The 27,857-nt window shown below is 38.5% G+C and overlaps 1 protein-coding gene across 4 annotated transcripts in view; it reads right to left on the bottom strand.

Annotated features, from left to right (window-relative positions):
* Positions 1–4,853: 4,853 nt before the first annotated feature.
* The window catches only part of LOC125230672 (glycoprotein-N-acetylgalactosamine 3-beta-galactosyltransferase 1-like), a 37,152-nt gene continuing 14,148 nt past the window's right edge, over positions 4,854–27,857 (bottom strand). For 3 of the 4 annotated variants that reach the window (XM_048135908.1, XM_048135909.1, XM_048135907.1), the window contains exons 2-8: positions 25,313–25,428; positions 14,203–14,423; positions 13,541–13,679; positions 8,254–8,350; positions 7,312–7,438; positions 6,000–6,154; positions 4,854–5,310 (exon numbers count right to left, since the gene is read on the bottom strand). In XM_048135908.1, the coding sequence (XP_047991865.1) occupies positions 5,131–5,310; positions 6,000–6,154; positions 7,312–7,438; positions 8,254–8,350; positions 13,541–13,679; positions 14,203–14,423; positions 25,313–25,428 (1,035 nt within the window). In that variant the 3' untranslated portion in view covers positions 4,854–5,130. The remainder of the gene's footprint in view (positions 5,311–5,999; positions 6,155–7,311; positions 7,439–8,253; positions 8,351–13,540; positions 13,680–14,202; positions 14,424–25,312; positions 25,429–27,857) is intronic. The other variant, XM_048135910.1, reaches the window with a different exon arrangement.

Below are 27,857 nucleotides of genomic sequence, written 5' to 3'. Positions count from 1 at the left end.
ACCCTCTCATGTGGACACACTTTTACTAGTCTAATAAGAATGCCTTTCTACGCCGGTGATAAAGTTCAATTTAGTATGGCAAAAAAAGTGTGAGCTCAGTCCCTATTGAAAGTCCATGACTGAACTGCTCAACTAGTCCCTTATTAACCGAAAAACCGTCCATGACCGGTTTTCATAGAACTTAATAACCGAAACTATATTTATTTCCCAAAATTACCAAATTAGGCATAAAAAGAGGTCAAAAGTACGTAATTATTCAATGTTTTGTAACAATAAAGATTTATTTATCACTTTTCATTGACAACATTACGCACCTGCACTGAATTTCTTAAAGAAGTCAAAGTATAATCATGATTTTATAATCTAACTAAACGTGAAGATTTAACAATAGTCCCGAGTCCACTCAAATATATATTTTATACAGTAGAGTCCGGTTAGTATTACGACTCAGCTAACCTAACGTCCAACCGCTTACAATAACCGACTTACGGAAGCACAGGTATTTGTTTGGTTTTCATATGTGATATTATGAAAGTACATCCATTAATTACGACTCCGGTTTTAACGAACAACCGCTTTTTACGACGTAATTTTACGCAAAATCCGTCCGTCAAGTCCGGTTACAACGACGAGTGACAACGTTTTTACTAGTAAATTGAGGAAACAAAGCTACGCCCCAAGCACGGCCCCCTGTCTTGCCTACAAGTAGCAAGATGAGATTGTGGCCATGTGACAATTGGTTTGCCTCGGGTCTAATCTTATAAGCTAAACAGAACCCACTTTTTATTTTTCGATTGCGTATAAACTATAGTTTTACACATACATACAATCATACATACAATCACGCCTGTGTCCCATGAAGGGGTAGGCAGAGCACTTGAAACTACTCATGTTTCAGTGCCACTCTTGGCAAATAAGGGGTTGACTGAAAACGAAACTGTGACACTGCAGTGACAGGTTGCCAGCCTCTCGCCTACGCCACAATTTAACCCATATCCCACAGTCGCCTTCTACGACACCCACGGGAAGAAAGGGGGTGGTGAAATTCTTAACCCGTCACCACACGGGCAGTATAGTTTTACTTAATAAAAAAATCGATTGTCATATTAATTGTGTGTGTGTGGATTGAGTGAGCACCTTCCGAAAATAAAAAAAAATATGCTGATCATTTAGTAAAAGTTCTAAAACAATTGTAAAACGAATCTCTGAATTTGTAAAAAGATAAATCAAAAGATACAGCCATTAACATGTGCTCACTCAGTTCTCACAAACTACCAACGAAAACAGTGAATATATTCATTTAACATATAATATTTATATACTAACATTTAGTAAAAAATAGGCCAACCTACCTTTATAAATATTAGATCACCTAGTGACGTATTAAATTTTTTACAAATAGTTTCTTATGCTCACTCAATCCACACACTTTTGAAAAGCCGAATTTTGATGAAAAACATAAGATTTAGACCGCTATTATATGTGTATAGTTTAGTAAAAGTGAAATGGGAATTTGTAAAATACAAAACGAACCACTAACGTGTCAGGTTTTTTTATAATAAATTTTTGTAAGTGCTCACTCAGTCCACACGTTTTGAGAAAGTTAAAAATGTAAATATCTTACGATTTGTAGCACCTAAGACACTGGAAAGTACTTCAACATTTAGTAAAAATTTTTACTAAATATCCACCATCTAATATTTTATATTCGTTGTCTGGTTTTAAAGATAATCAGACATAACTTTTCTCATACAAATGTATCAAGTACGGTGACCACACTATGTCGGCTCCTGATTTTCCCCACCTTCCCATTGTCATATTGAGATTGGGGAGTTTCGTTCAATTTTGATAATAGTTTACCGGATTTGTAAGTGGGAGCGAGAAAAGAATAACTATTTCTCGCTCCCACTTACAAATCCGGTACGCTCATCTGTTAGCGCGATTAGATTACCAGGTTCTGGTTTCTTACTAGTGAAGTATTATATTCTTTGTTTCTTACCAATTATTATTCATGTCCTTTTTAATGCATGCATGTCGATATGGTTATTATCCTGACGTCGATAAAAATTACACAATACACATCATCACTAGGCCAAGAACATAACCTAAAAACAGTTTGCAGATGGAGAATTAATATGGTATTAGTTTAATATTATCAAAATTGAACGAACGAAACTCCCCAATCTCAATATGACAATGGGAAGGTGGGGAAAATCAGGAGCCGACATAGTGTGGTCACCCTACTTGATACATTTGTATGAGAAAAGTTATGTCTGAATATCTTTAAAACCAGACAACGAATATAAAATATTAGATGGTGGATATTTAGTAAAAATTTTTACTAAATGTTGAAGTACTTTCGAGTGTCTTAGGTGCTATAAATCGTAAGATATTTACATTTTTAACTTTCTCAAAACGTGTGGACTGAGTGAGCACTTACAAAAATTTATTATAAAAAAACCTGACACGTTAGTGGTTCGTTTTGTATTTTACAAATTCCCATTTCACTTTTACTAAACTATACACATATAATAGCGGTCTAAATCTTATGTTTTTCATCAAAATTCGGCTTTTCAAAAGTGTGTGGATTGAGTGAGCATAAGAAACTATTTGTAAAAAATTTAATACGTCACTAGGTGATCTAATATTTATAGAGGTAGGTTGGCCTATTTTTTACTAAATGTTAGTATATAAATATTATATGTTAAATGAATATATTCACTGTTTTCGTTGGTAGTTTGTGAGAACTGAGTGAGCACATGTTAATGGCTGTATCTTTTGATTTATCTTTTTACAAATTCAGAGATTCGTTTTACAATTGTTTTAGAACTTTTACTAAATGATCAGCATATTTTTTTTTATTTTCGGAAGGTGCTCACTCAATCCACACACACACTATTAATTACGTAAATCGAGGTTCAAGGAATACGACTATTTATTATTACGATATACGACAGTAATTTGCCGGTGATGAGCAAGCACGCATACTAAAAAATTACATATCTTTAAACCGAAATGAAACTCGTTTTGTACGACGTTTTTTTTTTATGGGATAGGAGGCAAACGAGCAGACAGGTCGCCTGATGGTAAGCGATCACCGCCGCCCATGGACACCCGAAACACCAGAGGTGTTGGAGGTGCGTTGCCGGCCTTTAAGATGGGTGTACGCTCTTTTCTTGAAGATTTGAAGGTCGTATCGGTCCGGAAAAACCGCAGGCGACAATTCATTCCACAGTTTAGCTGTGCGGGGCAGGAAGTTTCTGCCCCGCACAGCGTCCAATTAATACGACCAAAGACATATGTAACTCCGTATAGACGGATGATAAAGTCTAAGAAAAAAACGTACCTCAAAGCCCTAGAGAAAAAGGTACGGTGGCCTAGATGGCGTTACACCTTTGGGGAGCGCTCGGCTAGATGATGCTAATATTAATATTTGACATTTTAACACATATCAAGCTAACAATATGGGCCAAATTGTCAAAACTGAGGTTCAAAAGTTTTAAGCTTGGGTCCAGAAATGGCAATCTATGCACTGTGATTACACATTTTACTTTGACAGTAACTCTCTATAATACTCCATCTTCTCTGGTACGATGTAATATCAGCGGTCCCTTGGGCGTCGTTATAACCGGACTCTACTGTATATTTCAAATTATATTTTTAAAATAAAGGGAAAATTAAGATCAATTCAATTCAATTCAATGCTTTATTGCAATTCATCTAGATCTTGGTTTTCTTACGTTAATTCCTTGTATTACTAGCGTCTCTGGGAGCTATATACCTCCGCGACATGCTTAGAAAACGCAGTACAACAAACACAGTAAAGTCACGACAGTTTTAAGCGCCATATACACTATTGGCACTCAAGTCCTTTATGGCAACTTCTGCATTTTACAAAATTTCCAAAAACTGGATAAAAACGATCTTCATCGTGCAAGTAATACCTGCTACGATGTCATAAACAACAGAATTCTTGAAGGTAATCGTAATATTATTGCGTAGTACGGTAATTTACTAAAAATCCGCAAAACCGGTTAAAAACCGGTTAACCGGTTTTGAAGGTATAGGTTCGGTTATTAACCGGTTTTTAAAGTTAACCGGTTTTTGCAAACCCTACTGTCAACCCATACATCAGAATAAATAAATATAAATAAATATTATAGGACATTCTTACACAGATTGACTGAGGCCCACTGTAAGCTCAAGAAGGCTTGTGTTGTGGGTACTCAGACAACGATATATTGAATATATAAATACTTATATACATAGAAAACATCCATGACTCAGGAACAAATATCTGTGCTCATCACACAAATAAATGCCCTTACCGGGATTCGAACCCGGGACCGCGGCGCAGCAGGCAGTATCACTACCGACTGCGCCAGACCGGTCGTCACAATAACAGCGCCCTCCTAACAATAATCATATATTTCTGATCAGGCTTACTACATTCATTTCATTATTTTATTTACCTAGTAACAGACCTAGCTTATGATGGGTGCGATTACTCGCCACGACATAGATCACACGTCTTTTTCTAATGATATTAATGATATAAGGACGGGTAATCTATCTCGCATTAATCATGTGCTAGCGCTCTGCTGATCTACCTACACAATTCTAGAACACAGATCTAGTTTTTTTTCAAACTCTGGGCGTTCTTTAGCGTCTTATATACATATACAGTGAAATGAAAAGGACCGTTCGAACGTTACATAGTGACTTTTGAGATCATAATGAATAACTTTTATTATGGGACCAAGGCTGAAATCGCAAAAAAAATTTGGCTGTTTCGTACATTTCGACTGTCACGATGTCGTTCATTTCTATGGAACAGCCAATTTTTTTCGCGATTTCAGCATGGGTCTCATAATAAAAGTTATTTATATTTATGACCTCAAAAGTCACTATTCATAGTTTGAACGGTCTCTTTTATTTCACCCTGTATAAGGCTGTATTAAGCCTGCGATACACATGCCAACAACTTGCACAAGTGGCATACCAGCTGCGTAGATGCATGCAAGTATTTTTTACGTGATTAGCATGCCAGTTGAAGCTCCAGGCATTTTTGTAAAACATTACACATCTACGTTTCTCTTTTATCCTGACGCTGACATCTTACACTAAAAGTTACACTACTGCTTGTTTAGTGTCATTACTCCCTACTACGTTGGCGCTGGTTTTAGCGTCGCTGGCGCCGTATTTGATGCCGTACGGCCGCAAGTGGTAGATTAAGTAGTCTAAGATGTACATTTCTTGTGGGTTTACGTAGTGGAATGAGATGGCGTGGTCTGAACAGCAGTCTAGTCCCTGGAAGAGAAGACAATTGAGTTCAAAATATCAAAATCACTGGCCGACGGCAGGCCATTGTTCACGAACCGATCGAGCGATTCTCGACTTAGCACTTAGCCGCTCCATCGCTCGTGTCCTTTAGTACTGTTTGGTAGCCAAAATTTCTTAACCGGCTACAAACCGGGAATCATGATTTCCATTTCGTATCCGGTTACGTATTGGACCAGACTAGTGCCGTTTGGTAACTAAATTTTGTGACTGTCTACAAAAATCCCTGATGTATTCATGACGGTGAACAATCCCATTTTGTAATCAGTTACAATAGTAACTGATTACAAAATGGGATTTTTCACCGGGATATTTTTTCCCTTTGGAAGCTGGCTGCCCGACGTGGTTACAAATCGGCATTGGGAAATTCCCAATTTGAAGTCAGATACGAATTGATGGCATTTTTTTCCCGTTTCGAAGCTGGTTACCAATTTTTAGTTACGAAACGTTAATAAACCGCTCATTTACCATATTTTCAATTTCGTTTATTTTCACTCATATAAGTTAACAGTAAACACCAAAACACTTACACGGTAACACGGTAACACTCTCATGTAACCCTTGTATTATTGATTGACTACTCGTGTTCTGAACTGACCACGATCCAGACTGAACTCACTATACTATAGTACTAATATGTCAGCAACACTGTCACTTACGTCATCTGTAGGGTAGAAGATGTACTTCCAGTACCAGAAGTCCTTATCCTTGCTGGGGAACAAGTGGTCCCGTGGCATGAATGGGAAGAATCTTCCGCGGCCTAGACTGTCCCGGCTGTCCTCAGCTTTCACTCCGATCTTTTGGAGGCAGATGCCTGAACAGTAATATTGGTGAGTAAGTAATATTTACTTTAATATACAAATTATTCGACGTTTGCATCTGTGTAAAGAATGTATGAGGTTCTGTGAGATGATGGATAAACGTGAATTTTCTGTCTTGTATTAGTTTATCTGTGTTTTTCTTTTTTAGATTGTATTATGTACCTAAGTTAAGTATAAATACTGTCTGTTATAAATTTCACATTTTATTAGTAATCTGTGTAACAATGTCCTATAATATTTATTTATTTATTTATTTATTAGTCTGCTGTAACGCTGTTTAAATTTTTTGGATCAATGAATAAATAAATAAAAGTTTACAAGGAATTCATGTCATGGTATGCAGTTTTGAAAAATTACCTACATGACAACTAAGTGCGTTTTCACACTATCCGATCAGATATCGGAAGTCGAAAGGATATCAAAGGTGGCAGCTTAATGTATGAGATATCGGTCCGACATCCGATATCGGATCGGTTAATGTGAAAACGCAATAAGGCGACCGGTATTGACGACTGGTCTGGCATAGTGTGTAGGGACCCTGCATGCTAAGCCGCGGTCTTAGGTTCAAATCTCGGTAAGGGCATTTATTTGAGCGATGAACACAGATATTTCTTTCTGAGTCTTGGATGTTTTCTATGTATATACATATAAGTATGTCATATTGTCGCGTCGACTACTACCCATAGTACATCATAAGCTTTGCTTAGTTTGGGGTTATATTGATTTGTGTAAGGTGTCCCCCAATATTTATTGCTTTATGGGTTACTAGCTTTTGCCCGCAGCTTCGCTCGCGTTAGAAAGAGACAAAAAGTAGCCTATGTCACTTTCCATCCCTTCAACTATCTCCACTTAAAAAATCACGACAATTCGTCGCTCCGTTTTGCCGTGAAGGACGGACAAACAAACAGACACACACACTTTCCCATTTATAATATTAGTATGGATAACGTCACATTACATTCATTCACTTAGCTAAATTCCAAGCAAAAAAGGCGACCTACCATTGCTCAGTTTCTATGGGTTCCTAAAGGTTTGTTACCTGGAACTACTGACAGACGTGTTTGCCAGACTTTAGACGCAACCCGCTCCACCGCTCATGTAACCCTGGTATTACTGACTAGTGTTTGCCAGACTATAGTTCATGTCATACCCATCTCGGCGTCTTCGGCGCCGTGCTCGCTGGCCTTGCAGAGATGCGGCGACGGCAGGCCCTTGTTCACGAACCGATCTAAAGCTTCTCGACTTAGCACGTACCCCGCTCCACCGCTCATGTAACCCTGGTATTTTCAAATTAGGTTACACTAGTATACGTGCGTTGTCACATTATCCGATCCGATATCCAATATATTTAAGCCGCCGCAATCTTTGATTTTTGCCGTTTAAATCCTTCCTACATCTGATATCGGATCGGATAATAAGAAAACGCACAAACACTCAACAGATATCTTATGTAATTAGTCGCGGGTCCACTCAAAGGTAGCATCGCCGTAAGGAAATTTCCTCGCGCGGCAAACAACCTTTTCAGCCGAGGCAAGTCTACATTAGCCGAGGATATTGGGATATTGCCTCGCGACGCTGTTCGCTCTGTGTGTTACGTTTCACAACACCACGACAGCTGGCAAGAATGGAAAAAACGACACTTTGATTGTATGAGTGACATATATATCGGTATACATTCCTAACTGTCAAGATCTGTCAATCAGATTGGTTAATCTGTCACACATGCATATTTTCATTCATTCATTAGTTTTATTCGAGCCAGCTGTTGTGAACTGACCTGTACCAAAAGGAATAAAGAAAAGGAATACATACATACATACATAAATATAATCACACCTGTATCCCATAAAGGGGTAGGCAGAGCACATGAACAACAAAGTTTCAGTGCCACTCTTGGCAAAAAGGGGTTGAAACAAATCCACATTGTGACATTGCAGTGACAGGTTGCCAGCCTCTCGCCTACGCCGCAATTTAACCTTTATCCCACAGTGGAGTTCTACGACACCCACGGGAAGAAAGGGGGTGGTGAAATTCTTAACCCGTCACGACACGGAAAAGGAATACTTAGTTAAATATGAGACAGAAAACTAACCTGTGAGGTAAATGGTTTGAATCGGCAGCCGAAGTAAACCGGATCGTTACTGTTGTGTTCAGACAACATGTAACGCAAATTTTCTACCACTACATATCTGAAAATAAAGAATTAATATCATTATATTATACCTACATTCATTTAATATTTCGTGATGTTTCATAAAAATGTATATAAGTTTACACACGGGGGCGTTATTTTTACGGGTACTCGTGAATATTCTCTTCTTGGGTTTTCTTTCATTTACTAGTTAGATAGTTGTTCAACACAGATAAGCATCAATATATATTATATGTACATGCATTTCATGACCAGAAGTACACGATAATATTGTGATATAATCAGATAAGCAATCAAGGAAAAAACGATATGTTTATAGATCCATTCATTCCCGGTGACTCGGAAACTTGTCAAATGTTATCTTTGATGGTATGACAATGTGAACTTTATAAGGCAGGTGCCATCTTGAATGTAACGATTTATACAAATATTTCTTGAAAAATATGTTAACGTCATCTTTAAACTTCTATGGAAGCCAGTTTAAAAAAACAGTGACTGCAATAACAGTATCGTACATATGCAAGCAGCGCACGGTGCGACAAATCAAGGATTCATTTTTTTTTATTTTTTTTAGGGTTCCGTACCTCAAAGAGGAAAAACGGAACCCTTATAGGATCACTCGCGTGTCTGTCTGTCCCTCTGTCACAGCCGATTTCTCCGAAACTACTGGACCGATTTACTTGAAATTTGGCACACATATGTAAACCTGTGGCCCAAAGACGGACATGTAATTTAATTTAATGAAATTTAATCACAGGGGTCACTTTTGGGGGGTAAAATTGAAAATTAAAAATCAAAGTTATTAAAACTATATTGTGTTACATATCAAATGAAAGAGCATTTTATCAGCATCTGAAATATATTTTTTTATATTTTTTGTTTTGGTAATTTAGAAGTAATTTAAGAAAATAAGCAAAAAATGACCATTCCCCCCCCTTATCTCCGAAACTACTTAGCGTAAAATTTTCAAAAAAATACACGAGATAGCCCTCTCCATGTAGATTACAGGAAAACCTATTAGAAATCTACAGTCAAGCGTAAGTCGGACTTAAGAGAAAAAAACTCAGATTACGAATTTCACTCACTGCCGCTGCAAGTAGTTACTAAACGTCTTAAAATTGTGTAATCGAGTTGGACAGGTATAAAGAAATTCATTTCTGTCTTTTTCTTTTTAGAACTTGTTCAATTTTTTTTTCATTTGTACAAAATGACTTAAGTTCCTACTAAAAAGGAGGCGCTTAAGACCGTTTATAAATTGACTGAGCAAAATTTTATTCAAATCGGTCCAAAAAAGGTGTCTGTTGACGAAAACATAGAATTTGTGCCACCGAAAGCCCAAATCTGAAGTCCATTTTGCTCTATCTCTTATCGTTTCCGAGATATATACGTAAAGTCTTGAAAGTTCGAAACGTTAACTTTGCCATCATAGTCGTTCAGGCGCTCATGAGTTCTTTGTATGGAAAAGTCGAAAACCGACTCGCACTTGACCAATGTTCATAGAACGTTGTGGTTTTTTTTTATTAGCAAAAATGACTTAAGCGCCTTCAGAAGTGTAGGTGCTTAAGACCGTTTGTAAGTTAAAGTTAGCTGTGATGGCTCAACGAAGAAAGAAGATTTCAGTATCCTACTTATCAGGGCGAGCGGTAGCGAAGCCCTCCTATAGTCGACAAAGTTCCGAACCTTGTGGTACATTTTTTGAAAAAACTATCACGCCTATGAAGTTGTGCTTAAACATAGTAATTGATATTCATATATAGATTTCATATCTGTAAAAAAATATTATTTTATTGTCATTTAAAAAAAAATCAAATCTCAGTTTTGTGTTCAATATTGTACTACTAACGCCATCTGTTAGGACTCTAAGGAGTAAGAAAACATCGTTTACTATTTTGTATAACTAACGCCATCTGTTAGAAAACTAAAGAGGTAACGTTGTATTTTTGACGTCTGTCAACTATGACGATCAATCGAAACTTGGCACTGGAAATGGCGCGTAATTCAATTTTTCTATGGGAATCAAAACTTAGCCCCTACATTTTTAATATTATGTTATGGCTCGTCAAAGTTTAGGAAGCCAGCCAGAAGCCAAGGGAAGAAAGGGAGGGAGAGAGAGGTTATCAACACGGTGTTTTCAGTCAAAAGAAAAAGTAAATTTTATTTATTTATTTATTGTTGAGAAACCCAATGTACTTAGGATATGTTTAGGAAACTCAATGATAGAGTTGTTCGCTGTCGTTCGCTAGATGTCACTGTTACCCCCGCAAACTGGGCAATGACTTGTTTTCGTAAAATGTATAAGTATTTTTTGATGTCCACATTTTTCGTTAGATGTCGCTGTACCACCTGCAAACTAGCGAACGGCATTCTATGGTTCAATAACATATATTTAAATTGTATTAATTTCATCTTTTTAAGGGTTCTGTAGTCAACTAGGAACCCTTATAGTTTCGCCATGTCTGGCTGTCTGTCCGTCCGTCCGTCCGTCCGTCCGTCCGTCCGTCCGTCCGTCCGTCCGTCCGTCCGTCCGTCCGTCCGTCCGTCCGTCCGCGGATAATCTCAGTAACCGTTAGACTAGAATGCTGAAATTTGGTACCAATATGTATATCAATCGCGCCAACAAAGTGCAAAAATAAAAAATGAAAAAAATGTTTTATTAGGGTACCCTACATGTAAAGTGGGGGCTGATTTTTTTTTTTATTCCAACCCCAACATGTGATATATTGTTGGATAGGTATTTAAAAATGAATAAGGGTTTACTCAGATCGTTTTTTGATAATATTAATATTTTCGGAAATAATCGCTCCTAAAGGTAAAAAAAGTGCGTCCCCCCCCTCTAACTTTTGAACCATATGTTTAAAAAATATGAAATTTAGTAGGAGGTAGGGCATAGCGAATGATATTCCGCTTTGTGTGGTAGGGCACAGCACAGCGGATATCGTCTCGCTCGAATCTAGAGCAGAGCCCAACTGGGGAAGTACCTCCGCCTTACAGAAGACCGCAGCCAAATAGCACTAGACCCTACTCATAGTGTTGTGTTCCTGCCGGTGAGTAAGGCTGCCAGAGCTCAACGAGGGTGCGGTGTGCTGATGACGGGAGGACTTACGGAACTAACTTGTTCCGTCTATTGTCCTTTGAGTCGTCGGCAACCCGAACCCTCCTTGGAACTTGTACACTCCTTTTTGCTGTGTACTTAACACAACACACATTGTACTTAACACAGCAAAAGGGAGTGTACAAGTTTCTAATGGGGTGGCAACGCGCATGTGACACTGTTTGAGTTGCAGGCGTCCATAGGTTACGGTGACCGCTTTACATCAGGCGGACCGTATACTTGTTTGCCACCGACGTTGTATAAAAAAAAAAAAAACACAAAAGTAGAACTTTATAAAGACTTTCTAGGAAAATTGTTTTGAACTTGATAGGTTCAGTAGTTTTTGAGAAATATACGAAAAACTACGGAACCCTACACTGAGCGTGGCCCGACACGCTCTTGGCCGGTTTTTTAGTATGGATAGGTAGACGTTTGACCACGATCACACCTGATGGTAAGTGATGATGCGGTCTACGGTGGAGCACGCTTACCTATCAGATACTCTTGCTTTAAAGAGACCTGGATTGTACTCGTGCGGAAACACAGACTTAGGCACGGCATTCCACTCCTTGGCGGTTCGCAAAAGAAATGTTGAAGCGAAACGCTTAGTGCGTATTTTTGGAATACTGACCATGAAGCGATGCCGCATTGCCGATTGTCTAGTGGTCCTATGGTGAAATGGGGACGGAGCAACAAGGTTATACAATTCAATTTTCGTACATTGCTCGATCTCGGCTTCTCATTGACTTCTCAACCCCCCTATCCTCGCCCATGTGTTGACCGGGCATCCATCCATGCAACTTTACTGTCGTGTCGTGCGTCCAAGGTAATCGCTGTCCGATGCCCCGCTAAATATCGCCGCGTGTCCGCAGCTAACATTAAACTTATGTTACATGTCATCATCAGCTTTAAGAAACCAGTCGGCGTCTCTCCTGTGGTGCTCGTATACGTATCGAATGGCCGCTTTCGTCTTGGCCCGGAGGTAGTCGCGACCTTCTTGCACTAGAATCACAAGATGCTTCTTTGGAAGAAGGACACGACGATCAACTTACGTGTCATCATCAGCCTTAAGGAACCAGTCGGCGTCTCTCTTGCGGTGCTCGTACACGTATCGGAAGGCCTCTTTCGTCTTGTCCCAGAGGTAGTCGCGACCTTCTTGCAGAAGAATCACTAGATGCTTCTTCGGAAGAAAGGACACGACGATCAACTTACGTGTCATCATCAGCCTTAAGGAACCAGTCGGCGTCTCTCTTGCGGTGCTCGTATACGTATCGGAAGGCCTGTTTCGTCTTGGCCCAGAGGTAGTCGCGACCTTCTTGCACTAGATGCTTCTTCGGAAGAAAGGATACGACGATCAGCTTACGTGTCATCATCAGCCTTAAGGAACCAATCGGCGTCTCTCCTGTGGTGCTCGTACACGTATCGGAAGGCCTCTTTCGTCTTGTCCCAGAGGTAGTCGCGACCTTCTTGCAGTAGAATCACTAGATGCTTCTTCGGAAGAAAGGACACGACGATCAACTTACGTGTCATCATCAGCCTTAAGGAACCAGTCGGCGTCTCTCTTGCGGTGCTCGTATACGTATCGGAAGGCCTGTTTCGTCTTGGCCCAGATGTAGTCGCGACCTTCTTGCACTAGATGCTTCTTCGGAAGAAAGGATACGACGATCAGCTTACGTGTCATCATCAGCCTTAAGGAACCAATCGGCGTCTCTCCTGTGGTGCTCTTACACGTATCGGAAGGCCTCTTTCGTCTTGTCCCAGAGGTAGTCGCGACCTTCTTGCAGTAGAATCACTAGATGCTTCTTCGGAAGAAAGGACACGACGATCAACTTACGTGTCATCATCAGCCTTAAGGAACCAGTCGGCGTCTCTCTTGCGGTGCTCGTATACGTATCGGAAGGCCTGTTTCGTCTTGGCCCAGAGGTAGTCGCGACCTTCTTGCACTGGATGCTTCTTCGGAAGAAAGGATACGATGATCAACTTACGTGTCATCATCAGCTTTAAGGAACCAGTCGGCGTCTCTCCTGTGGTGCTCGTATACGTATCGGAAGGCCTCTTTCGTCTTGTCCCAGAGGTAGTCGCGACCTTCTTGCACTAGATGCTTCTTCGGAAGAAAGGATACGATAATCAACTTACGTGTCATCATCAGCTTTAAGGAACCAGTCGGCGTCTCTCCTGTGGTGCTCGTACACGTATCGGAAGGCCTCTTTCGTTTTGGCCCAGAGGTAGTCGCGCCCTTCTTGCACTGGCAGCTTCACGGATGGGAGACTTGGGTCTGAAATGCATTAGGAATGTAATAAATCCTTGTGTCATGAAAGTACTTTGCTGCTGGAGATTGATATTTACGATAAACGTATGTAAACAGTGTGATCTTGGGTTAATACGTTGGTGCAAAGTACAGCTTGGCAAAAAAGGTTATTCTAAACTAAATAACTAACCATCTTACGAACTCATAAAGATAAGCTTATTGCGCCGTTTCCTTCAAGTTGCTTTGACATGCCGGGCCTTCTTCTCATGGTTGCTATAGGCTGCGTTGCTAAGATGCTAGATAGCATAGGGCTCGGACTTTCTTGGCCAGTTCATCGACCTTAGTCATAGACCAGACTAATTTGGAGACATTTATCATTATTGGAAAATAAGAAGCAATCACAATAATGGGACATTATAATAACCAAGAAGACTGAGGTTGGAAATCATGATACAAGTTTCCTATATAAGGTGGGGCCATGAGTTGGTGAAGACTGGGAGACCAACAAAAAGTAGAACGGCTATTAAAGAGAGGTAAAATAAGAACTAACCGTCTTGCGAGCTCATAAAGATGAGCTTATTGCACCGTTTCCCCCATGTAGCCTTCACATGGCGAGCCTTCTTCTCATGGTTGCTAGGCTGCGTCATGATCCAACATAGGACCCGGACTTTCTTGGCCAGCTCGTCGGCCTCCGTCCGGTCCTCGTCTCTGTGGGCTGGTTCATCCATCTTGTGTTCTTGTACGTCCATGATTGGGTGCTTGTCGAAGTCTCTGAAACGATTAGTAGATTTGAAATTTACACAGGTTATCTCTGTTGGCATGACTGCTGTATAGACTTGATACCCAACATTTAGGGCCAGTTGTATCAACCACATTTGACAGACACATCATCATCGCGCAGTAGACGTCTATGGAACTTCCCATACCTACGAACGAACAACGCTTTCCGCAACCCAAACGAACGCTTTAACGGTTCCAGACAGTTTGGTGCAACCGACCGCGACCCTTAATAGAGTCAATAAGTAATCGGTACCAATTTGAGAGTGACTGGCTTCTGTTAGACTTTTCTTGACAAACTTTTCTGTTTAATGTTGCAATTGAAATAGGTACCTACTACAGGGGCGCGTTTAATTCGGTACTCAAGGCGGCTATGGGAGATTTCAGATTGATAAAGTGTCCTCCTATCAACGCACCTTACAGATTAAAATCACAGTAAATTTCAGAATGAACGAATTAATATCAATTTGAACTTTTTCGACCCCAATATTTCATTCATTGGAGGCTTTTTATTTTTAATAAGGTACTAAAATCATTAAACTTTATGTATGATTCTTGTCCCGTCATGGTATGCAGAAAAAAGCCATAACGCGAAATGATAATGAATAATCAATCTTCTAGGCTAGAATAAGGAAAACTAATACATCGGGAAGATCATTCCCTGTGCTATTAAGGGCAACTTGCACCAACGAAAATGGAAGGTTAACCCACCATTTTATATGGAATTTGACAAATACCCCACTAACCATGAGTAAAGTGGTTGGTGCAAGTGGGCCTTAGCCTATTAAAGATCAACTGAAAAAGGAAACACTGAAATACAAAAAGGAACATTTTTATATAATTAGATATTTCTTCGTTTTGATTTACTACTGAAAATTGAGAGTATTATGTCCTAATAGTTTAAAAACATAAAATCGTTACGAAGGTACAAACTTGCAACCTTAAAATAGAAAACCAATTACATTATATTATTAACAAAAAACAAAAATAGCCAGTAGGCATTTGATCACATCACAAAATAGCGATATAAAACTATCATAGCTTTTATAATCAAAGCGCTAAGTTCTAACTGTAGCGAAACTATAAAATCATACCCATTCAATACATATTCTACAGTGTGACATTCTAGACATATTCACATTGAATTAAGCAGTGACAAATGATAAAAAAATCAAAAACATTTAACCCATATACGATACGCCATACCATGAACGCTTGGCCTCAATTTGTTACCCATGCCACTCGTCTTTTATGACCTCCTTTAAACGCCGGTTGCATAAAATACTTTTAAAATGTTTAAAACCCGTGGTAGAAGCTTAGATCAAAAAAACTAGGTTCCAGTATAGGTAATTAGGTACATGGGTTAAATATACATACATGACAAAGTATCTAGATGAAACACAGTTTAATAAGCAAATTGTAGCCACGGCATTAACAGTCCATGCAAAAATGGCAGGAACACCTTAAAATAAACTTTATATCCTAGATGGCACACCTCGGACGGCGATCAAATATATGAAAGAGGCGCGTTCCTAAGCACACAGTCTACGCTCGTGAAGGCTCGTAGGTGAACGCGAACCATGATTGTATGAGTGAGATGTAACAAGTCGACTGGTCGCGTTTTTGACGGGCGGCAATTGTGAGGTAACCGAGAGCGGGTGGGCGGCACTTCCAGCGGGGAGTGGGAGTTGCTATACTGTACGATAGTACTCTTTATGTACAGATACAGATGTATAGATGGCGACTATTTTTCCAATTTACGCATTTTTTTATGATATAGGCAGCAAACGATCAGACGAGCCGGATGATCGGAAGGTTATGCTTAAAATGCGTTGCCGATCTTTGCGAATCCTAAATACCTGCTTCTTGAAGATCCCCTTGTCATGATGTCAGACATAGCGCAAGGGAATTTCTTTCTAAATATCTACATATAAAGTCAAAGCACAGTTTAAAAAAAAAATCAGCACATGTGGTATGTCTGAATTGAAGTCACTTTGTTCCTTATATCATAGAGAAATAAGTAAATGGAAGAGTTGTAATGTAACTCCATACATCAGTAAATGCAAGTTATTTGTATAGTGACGTCTAGCGTCATTCACGCGTCCATCACGCGTCAAATAACTTAAATTATCAGTACCACTAATCGGCACTAGGTGCTAACAGTGTTACGTCTGCCAAAAATGTAATATTAAAACAGTTTACAACTTATATTACAAGCAGAAGGAACTGAAAACAGAGTACTGATTGGTTGTCCAAATATAAACCCGCCATCTTATTTACAATTTTACAAAATCGCGAGAAAGTTCTGGAAATGTCCATAGTTCGACTATATAAAAAGAGCACGCTCGCGCGACCTCAACAGTCGAACTACAACTTCGATACGATTCGGACGATCGACAAAAATGGACATTTCTCGAAGAGAACTCAGGTTACTTCTATACTTCATGAGTTTCGTCTGGGTCACAAAACCACGGAAGCCGTGCAAAATATTTGTAGTACGATGGGAGAGAATGTCCTCTGTTACGACACAGCAAAACGATGGTTCCAGAAGTTTCGTGAGGGTAACTTTAACCTGGACGACGAGCCCCACCAGCAATTGATATCGACGTTCTAAAAAAAAATTGAAGATGAACCAAGATCTACGGTGCGTGAACTGGCAGAGCGTCTTCAGTGCTCCCATGGGACGATAGATAATTACCTCCACAAACTTAATAAAACTTGGAAATATGGAATGTTGGTGCCGCACAACCTAACTCCTTCTCAACAACAACAGCGAGTCGACATATGCATGCGAAACTTGACATCACACAGGAACTTCGAGTGGTTACGCAATCTTATTATCGGCGACGAGAAATGGGTCTTCTATGTAAATCATACCCGCAAGCGTCAATGGCTTAGCGTCGGTCAGAAGGCAGTACCAACACCGAAACAAGACAGTCACCAAAAAAAGGTTATGCTGTGCGTCTGGTGGGGAATTAGGGGAATAATATACTGGGAACTTTTACCACCTAATACTACAGTTACTGCGGATATCTACTGTGACCAGTTTGACAAAGTATCTAAAAATCTGAAAGGAAAACAGGATAGAATTTACTTTTTACATGACAATGCCAGAGCACACATTTGCAAGAAAACTCGTGAGAAAATACAGGAACTTGGATGGACCATTATTGCACATCCCCCTTATTCGCCAGACATTGCGCCAACCGATTACCACCTATTCAGGGCTTTATCTAATTACTTAAGTACAAGAAAAAATAAATGATGACGAACACCAACTAAAATGTGACCTCACGAACTTTTTTGACGAAAAACTGAAAGCCTTCTAGGAGCGCGGGATTCTCAACACTGGCAAATCGTTGACAGCAAGTTGTGGATAACGACGGTCAATATGTTAATGAAAAGTAGTTGTTAATTTGGTTTGGACAACCTGATACTATTGTAATATTAGCTAAAAAATGTTGAGCATTAGTTCGTCGCGACATCTATTGACAAGTAGCAGTACTGATAATTTACGCTAGATGTCACTACAAATAACTTGCATTTACTGATGTATGGAGTTACAACTCTTCCCTTACTTATTCCTCTATGTTATATGCAACTTTCATATGTATTCTCCGTATTAAAAAAAAAATGCGTATGCAATGCACCTCTCAGCTGTGTAAACTTTGCTGTAGTATATTAGAAACGAGGCAAATGTAGAGCATTAGGTACTCATAGGGCCACCGTATTTGCAGACATATTGTTGTCATACTTATAATACTAATTACCATTTCAACTTTACGTGATTATAACATAAGTTTTTTTTTGCTTATCGTATGCTTAAGAGGCCTTACTCCTAAAGACGAGCGTTTTTTGCAAAATGGAACCTTTTTCATTCAAAATTATAAAGAAACTATAAATGATTATTAAAAAAATTATAATGTTCCTAAAAGTACATATCTTAAGCTAGAAAGTCAATTGGTACTACTTTAAAATATGTCTTTTTATACTTCCGAAAAATCAGTTTTTTCGGAAGACGTTTTCAAATTTCGTAGTGGGATAGCTCGTTTAGAATCGTGATTGTGCTGTTAAAAATGTTATTTGGGGTAATAAATGATCACAATCCTATTTGTTATATCCTGTACGAGTTAGCTAATACTTTGACATTTTAAGATTTACTTGAAATGGTGGATAAATAACCTTCCGTATCCTCCCCATTTTTTCGATAAAAAGAGGTTTACATTATGTATTTTTCCTGCGATTCCTGCATTTTTTGTAACTCTTAAATAATATTATCCTAAACTAGAACTTCTTATTGACCTATAAGAAAAAATCATACATATAAGACATACCTTTCTGTCGATAGATATGTTTTTAAAACACCTAAAATTCGAATAAAAGACACTGTGCTAACGCGAGCCCGCTCAGTCTGCGCCGAGCGCTCGAAGACAACGGACCTGCGTTTGATCGTCCGGCGCACCTAGCTTTCGTAAGCAGCTCGATAGTTCCGAGAAGTGCCGTAAACTGCGACTAAACAAATCTTGATCCTTTTTACACCTTATGCAATTTTAGCATTCGAGATGCTTTTCATATGATTTTGGATTTTAAGTTATACGTGAAGTTTGTTGAGAGTTTGAATTATTATTATATTTTGGGACCAGGATGAGGTTCTGGTTCTCATGATGATGGAGTCAGGCAGGAGATGTTCAACAGAACTGCTATTCTACTTATCATAACTCCACCATGTTTGGGCTCATTAGATTTGGGGTGATGAGCACCATCGATCTAGATGAGGTCCAAGGTCTCATGATGGAGTCAGGAGGTGGTCAACAGAACTGCTATTCTTCTCATCATAACCCCATCATGTTTGGGCTCATTAGATTTGGGCTGACGAGCACCATCGAACTAGATGAGGTCCAAGGTCTCATGATGGAGTCAGAGGTGGTCAACAGAACAGCTATTCTCCTCATCATAACCCCATCATGTTTGGACTCATTACATTTGGGCTGACGAGCACCATCGAACTAGATGAGGTCCAAGGTCTTATGATGGAGTCAGGAGGTGGTCAACAGAACTGCTATTCTCCCCATCATAACCCCATCATGTTTGGGCTCATTAGATTTGGGCTGACGAGCACCATCGAACTAGATGAGGTCCAGGGTCTCATGATGGAGTCAGGAGGTGGCCAACAGAAATGCTATTCTCCTCATCATAACCCCATCATGTTCGGGCTCATTAGATTTGGGCTGACGAGCACCATTGAACTAGATGAGGTCCAAGGTCTTATGATGGAGTCAGGAGGTGGTCAACAGAACTGCTATTCTCCTCATCATAACTCCATCATGTTTGGGCTCATTAGATTTGGGCTGACGAGCACCATCGAACTAGATGAGGTCCAGGGTCTCATGATGGAGTCAGGAGGTGGCCAACAGAACTGCTATTCTCCTCATCATAACCCCATCATGTTCGGGCTCATTACATTTGGGCTGACGAGCACCATGGAACTAGATGAGGTCCAAGGTCTTATGATGGAGTCAGGAGGTGGTCAACAGAACTGCTATTCTCCTCATCATAACCCCATCATGTTTGGGCTCATTAGATTTGGGCTGACGAGCACCATCGAACTAGATGAGGTCCAGGGTCTCATGATGGAGTCAGGAGGTGGCCAACAGAACTGCTATTCTCCTCATCATAACCCCATCATGTTCGGGCTCATTAGATTTGGGCTGACGAGCACCATTGAACTAGACGAGGTCCAAGTTCTCATGATGGAGTCAGGAGGTGGTCAACAGAACTGCTATTCTCCTCATCATAACCCCATCATATTTGGGCTCATTATAAATATGTGGAAGGTCGTTAATAATAATAATAAATGGAAAAAATGTTTTATTAGGGTACCCCTACATATAAAGAGGGGGCAGATATTTTTTTCATTTCAACCCCAACGTGTGATATATTGTTAGATAGGTATTTAAAAATGAATTAGGTTTTACTAAGATCGATTTTTGATAATTTTCATATTTTCGGAAATAATCGCTCCTAAAGGAAAAAAAGTGCGCCCCCCTATAACTTTTGAACCATATGTTTAAAAATATGAAGAAAATCACAAAAGTAGAACTTTACAAAGACTTTCTTTGAAAATTGTTTTGAACTTTATAGGTTAGTTTTTGAGAAAAATACGGAAAACTACGGAACCCTACACTGAGCGTGGCCCGACACGCTTTTGGCCGGTTTTTATGTTATTTTAATACTTTTCTGTGCTATTCATACATTGTCACCCTAGGGGATTCAGTATTGACAGCTTCTTTTTTTTCTTTCTGCATATATTTCTTTCCGCTTGTAAGTTTATTGTAAATAAGACTGCTTGCACTTACATTGACATTATAATTACATAATGCTATTAAATTAAATCTAATGAAGCGTTGTTTTATTTCCTAAATCTCAAAACCCTCTAAATCGAATATGTATAGTAATGAGCAAAAATTTTACCGCAGGCTTTCCAAACCGACGATGTTTGATCAGCTACTTTTAGAACGAACATGTACATAATTATTTTGATTTTCACCCTTTAAATTTTAAAAACATTTTAAAGTTTAAAATGTTTCTAAGACGCAATGTTTTGCAAATTTGGTCACGCCATGCACAGTTAAACTGTGGAATGAATTGTCGCCAGCGGTATTTCCGGACCAATGCGACCTTCAAACCTTCAAGAAAAGAGCGTACATCCATCTTAAAGGCCGGCAACGCACCTCCAACACTTCTGGTGTCCATGGGCGGCAGTCATCGCTTACCATCAGGCAGCCTATCTGCTCGTTTGCCTCCTATCCCATAAAAAAACGTTTAATATTTTTTAAGAAAAAAAAAACCGCCGCCTTTCGGGTTCTGGTGAAAGCTACTTGCGAATGTTGGATTATGTAGAAATGTGTAGGTATTTTTTAAAACTGCTTTTAATGCTTTAATTATTTGATGGCAACACAAATCAATATACGTATAACGCTAAGGTTTGAGGAGTTTCTCAATTCCTCATGAATCCGATTATAAGAAATCGAAGCTTGACAAACTTTGACTTGAAAACTCAATATGCTTAACAAACATAACTAAATAAATGTCACTGTTCTGAACTTAAATGCATGCTTTTCTTACAAAAATACCAAAGTCACTATGAGTGTGCCGTTCAGATTTGAGGAGTTCGGTTCTGACCATCATCAGCAGTTCCACTGCACCAAATGTCACTGTTCTGGACGTAAGTGCATGCTGTTCTTATAAAAATACCAAAGTCACTATAAGCGTGCCGTTCAGATTTGAGGAGTTTGGTTCTGAGTGTTCTGACCATCATCAGCAGTTCCACTGCACCAAATATCACTGTTCTGGACTGGACGTAAGTGCATGATGTTCTTATAAGAATACCAAAGTCACTATAAGTGTTCCGTTCAGATTTGAGAAGATCGGTTCTGACCATCATCAGCAGTTCCACTGCACCAAATGTCACTGTTCTGGACGAAAGTGCATGCTGTTCTTATAAAAATACCAAAGTCACTATAAGCGTGCCGTTCAGATTTGAGAAGTTCCGTTCTGGCCATCATCAGCAGTTCCACTGCACCAAATGTCACTGTTCCGTACCTAAATGCATGCTGTTCCTTTAAAAACACAAAAATCACCATACGTATGCCTTTCAGATTCGAGGAGTTCCCTCGATTACTCCAGGATCCCATCATCAGAACTGGGTTCTGAGAAAAATGGGACCAATCTGTATTCATATACATTCAATTTTTTTTTTTTTAATCGGTCCAGTAACAACGGAGATATCGAGGAACAAACATAAAAAAATGAAAAAAAAATAAACATACAGACGAATTGAGAACCTCGCCTCAAATCTCTCAGATTTGAGGCGACGGTTAAAAAGTGACACATCATGAGCAGTTCCAATGCACCAAATGTCACTGTTCTGGACGTAAGTGCATGCTGTTCTTATAAAAATATGAAAGTCACTATAACTGTGATAATTTCCGAAAATATTAATATTATCAAAAAAACCGGCCAAGAGCGTGTCGGGCCACGCTCAATGTAGGGTTCCGTAGTTTTCCCTATTTTTCTCAAAAACTACTGAACCTATCAAGTTCAAAACAATTTTCCTAGAAAGTCTTTATAAAGTTCTACTTTTGTGATTTTTTTCATATTTTTTAAACATATGGTTCAAAAGTTAGAGGGGGGGGGGGACGCACTTTTTTTTCCTTTAGGAGCGATTATTTCCGAAAATATTAATATCATCAAAAAACGATCTTAGTAAACCCTTATTGATTTTTAAATACCTATCCAACAATATATCATACGTTGGGGTTGGAATGAAAAAAATTATCAGCCTCCACTTTACATGTAGGGGGGGTACCCTAATAAAACATTTTTTTGCATTTTTTATTTTTGCACTTTGTTGGCGTGATTGATATACATATTGTTACTAAATTTCAGCTTTCTAGTGCTTACGGTTACTGAGATTATCCGCGGACGGACGGACGGACGGACGGACGGACGGACGGACAGACAGACATGGCGAAACTATAGGGGTTCCTAGTTGACTACGGAACCCTAAAAAACAGAAATCACTATTAAACTATTCTCTAATTTCAAGTTCCTAACTAAAATTTTCCTAATAAAAAAAAAAACAAATTGATCCCGCTACAAACTTTCACTCCCTTTTTCCCTCTACTAGGGGTGTAAATTTTCATAATCGATTCTTATCTCTTCGAAATTTTGTTAATGCAATCTATACAAATTTCGACTTTCTAGCTTTCGTAGTTTCGGCTCAGCGGTGTTGGTTGTTGAATCAATCAATTAGGAAACCTGTATTTATATATGTATATGTAGACTACTATACTTTTACTACATTCATACACCTTATTTACTACTACCATACCATGAACAGGAAATTCCCCGTATAAAATTGAAAATTATGTTATTACCAATTTAATTCAAAACTATCAAGATTATTTGTGTCGGCGTTGAAACGCGCGTTGAGTTGCAGGTGCTCGCGTACCGAGCGCCAACGCCATCTATCGATGGCCGTTTCGTGAAATTGATGAGCGCTCTAAGGAATAAGGAGTCTTAACGGAAAAACGTGACCACCATTTGCCGAAAACAACAACCGACTAAGTTGACAACAATTTTGATAGGGCAGACTTTGCACGTGTTAATGAAACGTCATAATTTCATATTTTGACATATAAAATAGGTTTTTTTTTTATAATGCACAATCGTCTGCGAGCGATATTACATATTTTTAAATTAAAGGAAAAATGGAAAAATTCACACCTCCGGCAGGACTATTCTTACGGGTAGATGTTTGCTATAACGCCACCCTAAGGCGGTTGAGAATTGATGGAAGGCATGGATAAATTCGCACACATCCAGCAGGCCTCCGTGGCGCAGTTGGTAAACGCGATGGCCCCGGCAAGGCCAAAGGTCGCAGGTTCGAGTCCTGCCGGAGGTGTGAATTTTTCCTTTAATTTAAAAATATATAAAATAGGGCTTGCGGAGAATCAAAATCGTTGCAAACATAGCTTGGTCTGTCTCTATCAATAAATAATCTAACACTAGTCTGTAAACTGTGTTGATTTACCTATTAAAGTCTATTTATTTATCATATAAACAATCAAGAATGCAGACGTGTCTATCATATATCATATCATAATACAAACAAAATATTATACTATCTTTTCATTGTGCATTATATCAGTTATGTGCGAAGGCAAAAAGGCATATTAACTACGCTATAAAATTGAGATAAACCTACATACGATAGTAATATTATATTACAAATTAAAAAAAAAATTTAGATTTTTTTCCCTATTTTGCTCATTACAACAAATAAGTAACTCGTTAAATGTGATATAGTAGGTACATTGTGCAACAAGGGGAGGAAGTTGAATATTACTAACGAGAGTAAGTTAAATCGCGACGGCTTGCCGGAGCGATTTAAAGACTCGAGTTTGTAATATTCATACTCCCCGAGTTACACACAATGTTTTTCATCACACTCGCAATGTAAAAAATATGTAAATAGATGTAAAAAAGTTAAGTACGGTACAAGAAATTTCATTATTCCCTTGGGAGAACGATTTTTCTATAACTCACGCTCCGGCTACGTGCAATAGGACATTTAAAGTGCGGGTGTGATGAAAAGGTAAATTCTCAGCCAAGTATGGCAGATTACAAATAGGCATGGATAAATAATTTATACTTATAGCTTATGTGTAAACATAAAAACTAGCCTTTGTATGCAAAACATTTAAAAAAGGGGGTTACAGAAAAAAAAACTTTTTTAATGTTTTGTTGTACGTTGCTGGGTCTTTTTTTACGCTAAGTTTAAACATTTTTACAATACATGCAATGCAAATTTCTTACTAAAACATTCATTACAGGCGAGAAAAATAATACTTTTTTAACCTTTTGACTATTTTCAGCTAAACAGCCCTCTATCATAGTTAACATATTAGCATTTTATGAAAAATAGGGATGATATAACAAATTATCATTCTCTTTTTCATTTTTAATCGTAACTATAAGAAAATAATAAGGTAAAATTACTAAAATTGCTCGAGATTTGGATTGCTGCACGGGAAGCATGGTCGCGCGATAGACGATAAAATATCAGGCCGTCCCTATCGCACTATTTGTAAGTGCGATAGGGACGGCCAGATGTTTTATCATTTATCGCGCGACCATGCTTCCCGTGCTGGTCCGACTAAAAGTCCACAACAATTTTAAAAATAAAAATTACTCAAAAGGTTAAATCTTTGGCTAGTCTGTGGCCAAGAGTAAGCCTATTTATAAATAAAATAAAAAGATGAAAAAGTAAAGCAAATGCACATGCAACACAGAACATGCCAAGAACAGAGTTTAGTTACCTGATGTACGACGAGGATCCGGTCGACGTTAACAGAATGTACGCGAAACTAAATCCGGCCGATATCCCAATCACCAGTGTTAGCACAAACCGGCGACCCATCACCCTTCCTTCAGCCTGCACAGGTGTCAGAGGAGTGTACATTGCAACTGCGTTCAAAAATTACTGGCCAGTGATTTTTTTTTCTACAGCCGTTTAAAAAATATATTTAAAAAGTTTTCGCGCAGACACTGGCAGCTTTTAATTTTCGAACGGAGTTTTCACGCGAGTGTGTTCACGCAATGAGCGATGTCGCGATTGTAATTTTCAGGACAACATAAATTCAATAATGCCGTTGTCATGAACAGTTGTGCGTAATTAATGAGTGTAACAAACGTCAGTATTAAAATATGACAATAATTCAATGAATAATTTCAGCAATTTTACACTACCTTGAAAGCTGTATCGCGGTAGATTGGTTAACAATATTTTACCAAATAAACGTACTTTTGATATGGATACGCTGAGCATTATATGGACATTAATTAGTTTTTGTTTTAATTAACATGACTTGTTAAAAAATTGTATTTCTTAAAACACGCCAGGTGACCAAATGTGTAGACCTACTTACAAAAGCCATATTAAAAATGTTTCCGAACGATATACAAAGGTCCTTTAAACGGGTACCAACGACCTCTGTAGATTTATATTAAACGTCCATAATATCAAGTACACTCAAGTGGATCACACGATACCGAATGTGTGATGTCCATTAATTCATCCACTTTCAAGTATAGATAACGATTCGAGCAAAATGTATCAATTGCAAGAATGCAATGTACTTGAGCAGTAGGTATCTGCAGAGTACTTGGGCGGGAACAAACAAAAATAATCAACATCCGGCGAAGAATGACGATCCATAGATATTGTTTTTTTACTCCTTGAAATTTCCCGCTTTTTTTGTTTTGCGATATTTAATTATTGTAAACAAAATATTTTCCTATTTATTTAATTTTGTGGGATCTAATCTCGTTTCATGATTTCCTTTCAATAATGTTATTAATAAATCTACGTAAATAAATTAAAACATATCTATATATGTACAAAAATATGTGGATTGCAAACATATTAAGTAATACAATAGGATAGCAACGAAATTTGCCTCAACTCGTGTTTTAATTGAAGTGAATTGTTCAAATGGTTTGAATTATGCCTAGTTGGCTTTTCAAGGATTTCAAATAATAAACATTGATGTACATACAGTCGTATATCTATTATAATATATTGGTTCAAAAAAAGATTATATGCGTATTACTATTACTAGGTCGACCATGCAGATTCATTGTTATATCGGCCGATGGTAAAGTACAGTCAACAACACAGCTGCGAATACAGACAAAGTGCCAACAATATGTATATGTCACCGTAAAAGAGTATTGTGTCCCGTTATGATACCGGTCAGCATTCTTAGACTGTTCTTACCTAGTTTCAGAAGATACCTAGTTCTCCTTTGGTCTCTACCTTCTATCATCATCTTCGTTTGTCTACAACTGGTCTCTCTTTCCCAGGCTCTTTGTGCTTCCATCTCTTTTATCCTCTCAATGACTCCTTTCGTGACGTCAGCTGACATAGGCAGAGCCGGTTCCGGACCCAAGAATTCCGTCTCCGCCCCTGCCCTTGCCAGCTCGTCCGCTTTCTCATTACCTGTGACTCCCTGGTGTCCCGGTACCCACGCAACCGTTACACTTCTATGCTTGCCTATCGAGTTGATTGTAAAATTAACATGTGCTCACTCAGTTCTCACAAACTACCAACGAAAACAGTGAATATATTCATTTAACATATAATATTTATATACTAACATTTAGTAAAAAATAGGCCAACCTACCTCTATAAATATTAGATCACCTAGTGACGTATTAAATTTTTTACAAATAGTTTCTTATGCTCACTCAATCCACACACTTTTGAAAAGCCGAATTTTGATGAAAAACATAAGATTTAGACCGCTATTATATGTGTATAGTTTAGTAAAAGTGAAATGGGAATTTGTAAAATACAAAACGAACCACTAACGTGTCAGGTTTTTTTATAATAAATTTTTGTAAGTGCTCAAACACGTTTTGAGAAAGTTAAAAATGTAAATATCCGTTAGTTTATAATTTCACTAGCGAGATTATGAACTAACGAAATATTGTGAACCGAAACGTACAGTTCACAATTTGACGGATTATTTTTACGTTAGATTATAATCTAACGAAGCGAACCCGTCAAATTGTAAACTGTCATGGCGTCGGAACGAAGCTAGCGCTCTGATTGGTCGGTTTTATAGTAGATCGTTGTGTGCCCATAGAGTGATATACAAATAGACACTGCAATCACAGATGTCAATCAAAAACCTTAATTAAACTTTCATCATCAAAATTCGATATTTTGTTTAAAGGAAACGGTCGAATTTTCCAAAGAAACAAAATAGTCGGCTATTTTGCTTGTTATGTGGCGGCTTAATTCGTATATTTCTTGTGGTTTAATATTCAGTTTTAGAAAAAAAGTCGTTAGTTTATAAT

The sequence above is a fragment of the Leguminivora glycinivorella genome, chromosome 10 (assembly GCF_023078275.1).
Source record: "Leguminivora glycinivorella isolate SPB_JAAS2020 chromosome 10, LegGlyc_1.1, whole genome shotgun sequence".
In the NCBI taxonomy this organism is placed as follows: domain Eukaryota; kingdom Metazoa; phylum Arthropoda; class Insecta; order Lepidoptera; family Tortricidae; genus Leguminivora; species Leguminivora glycinivorella.
The sequence above is the reverse complement of the archived record's forward strand: the minus strand, read 5'-3'. Positions and strand labels throughout refer to the sequence as shown.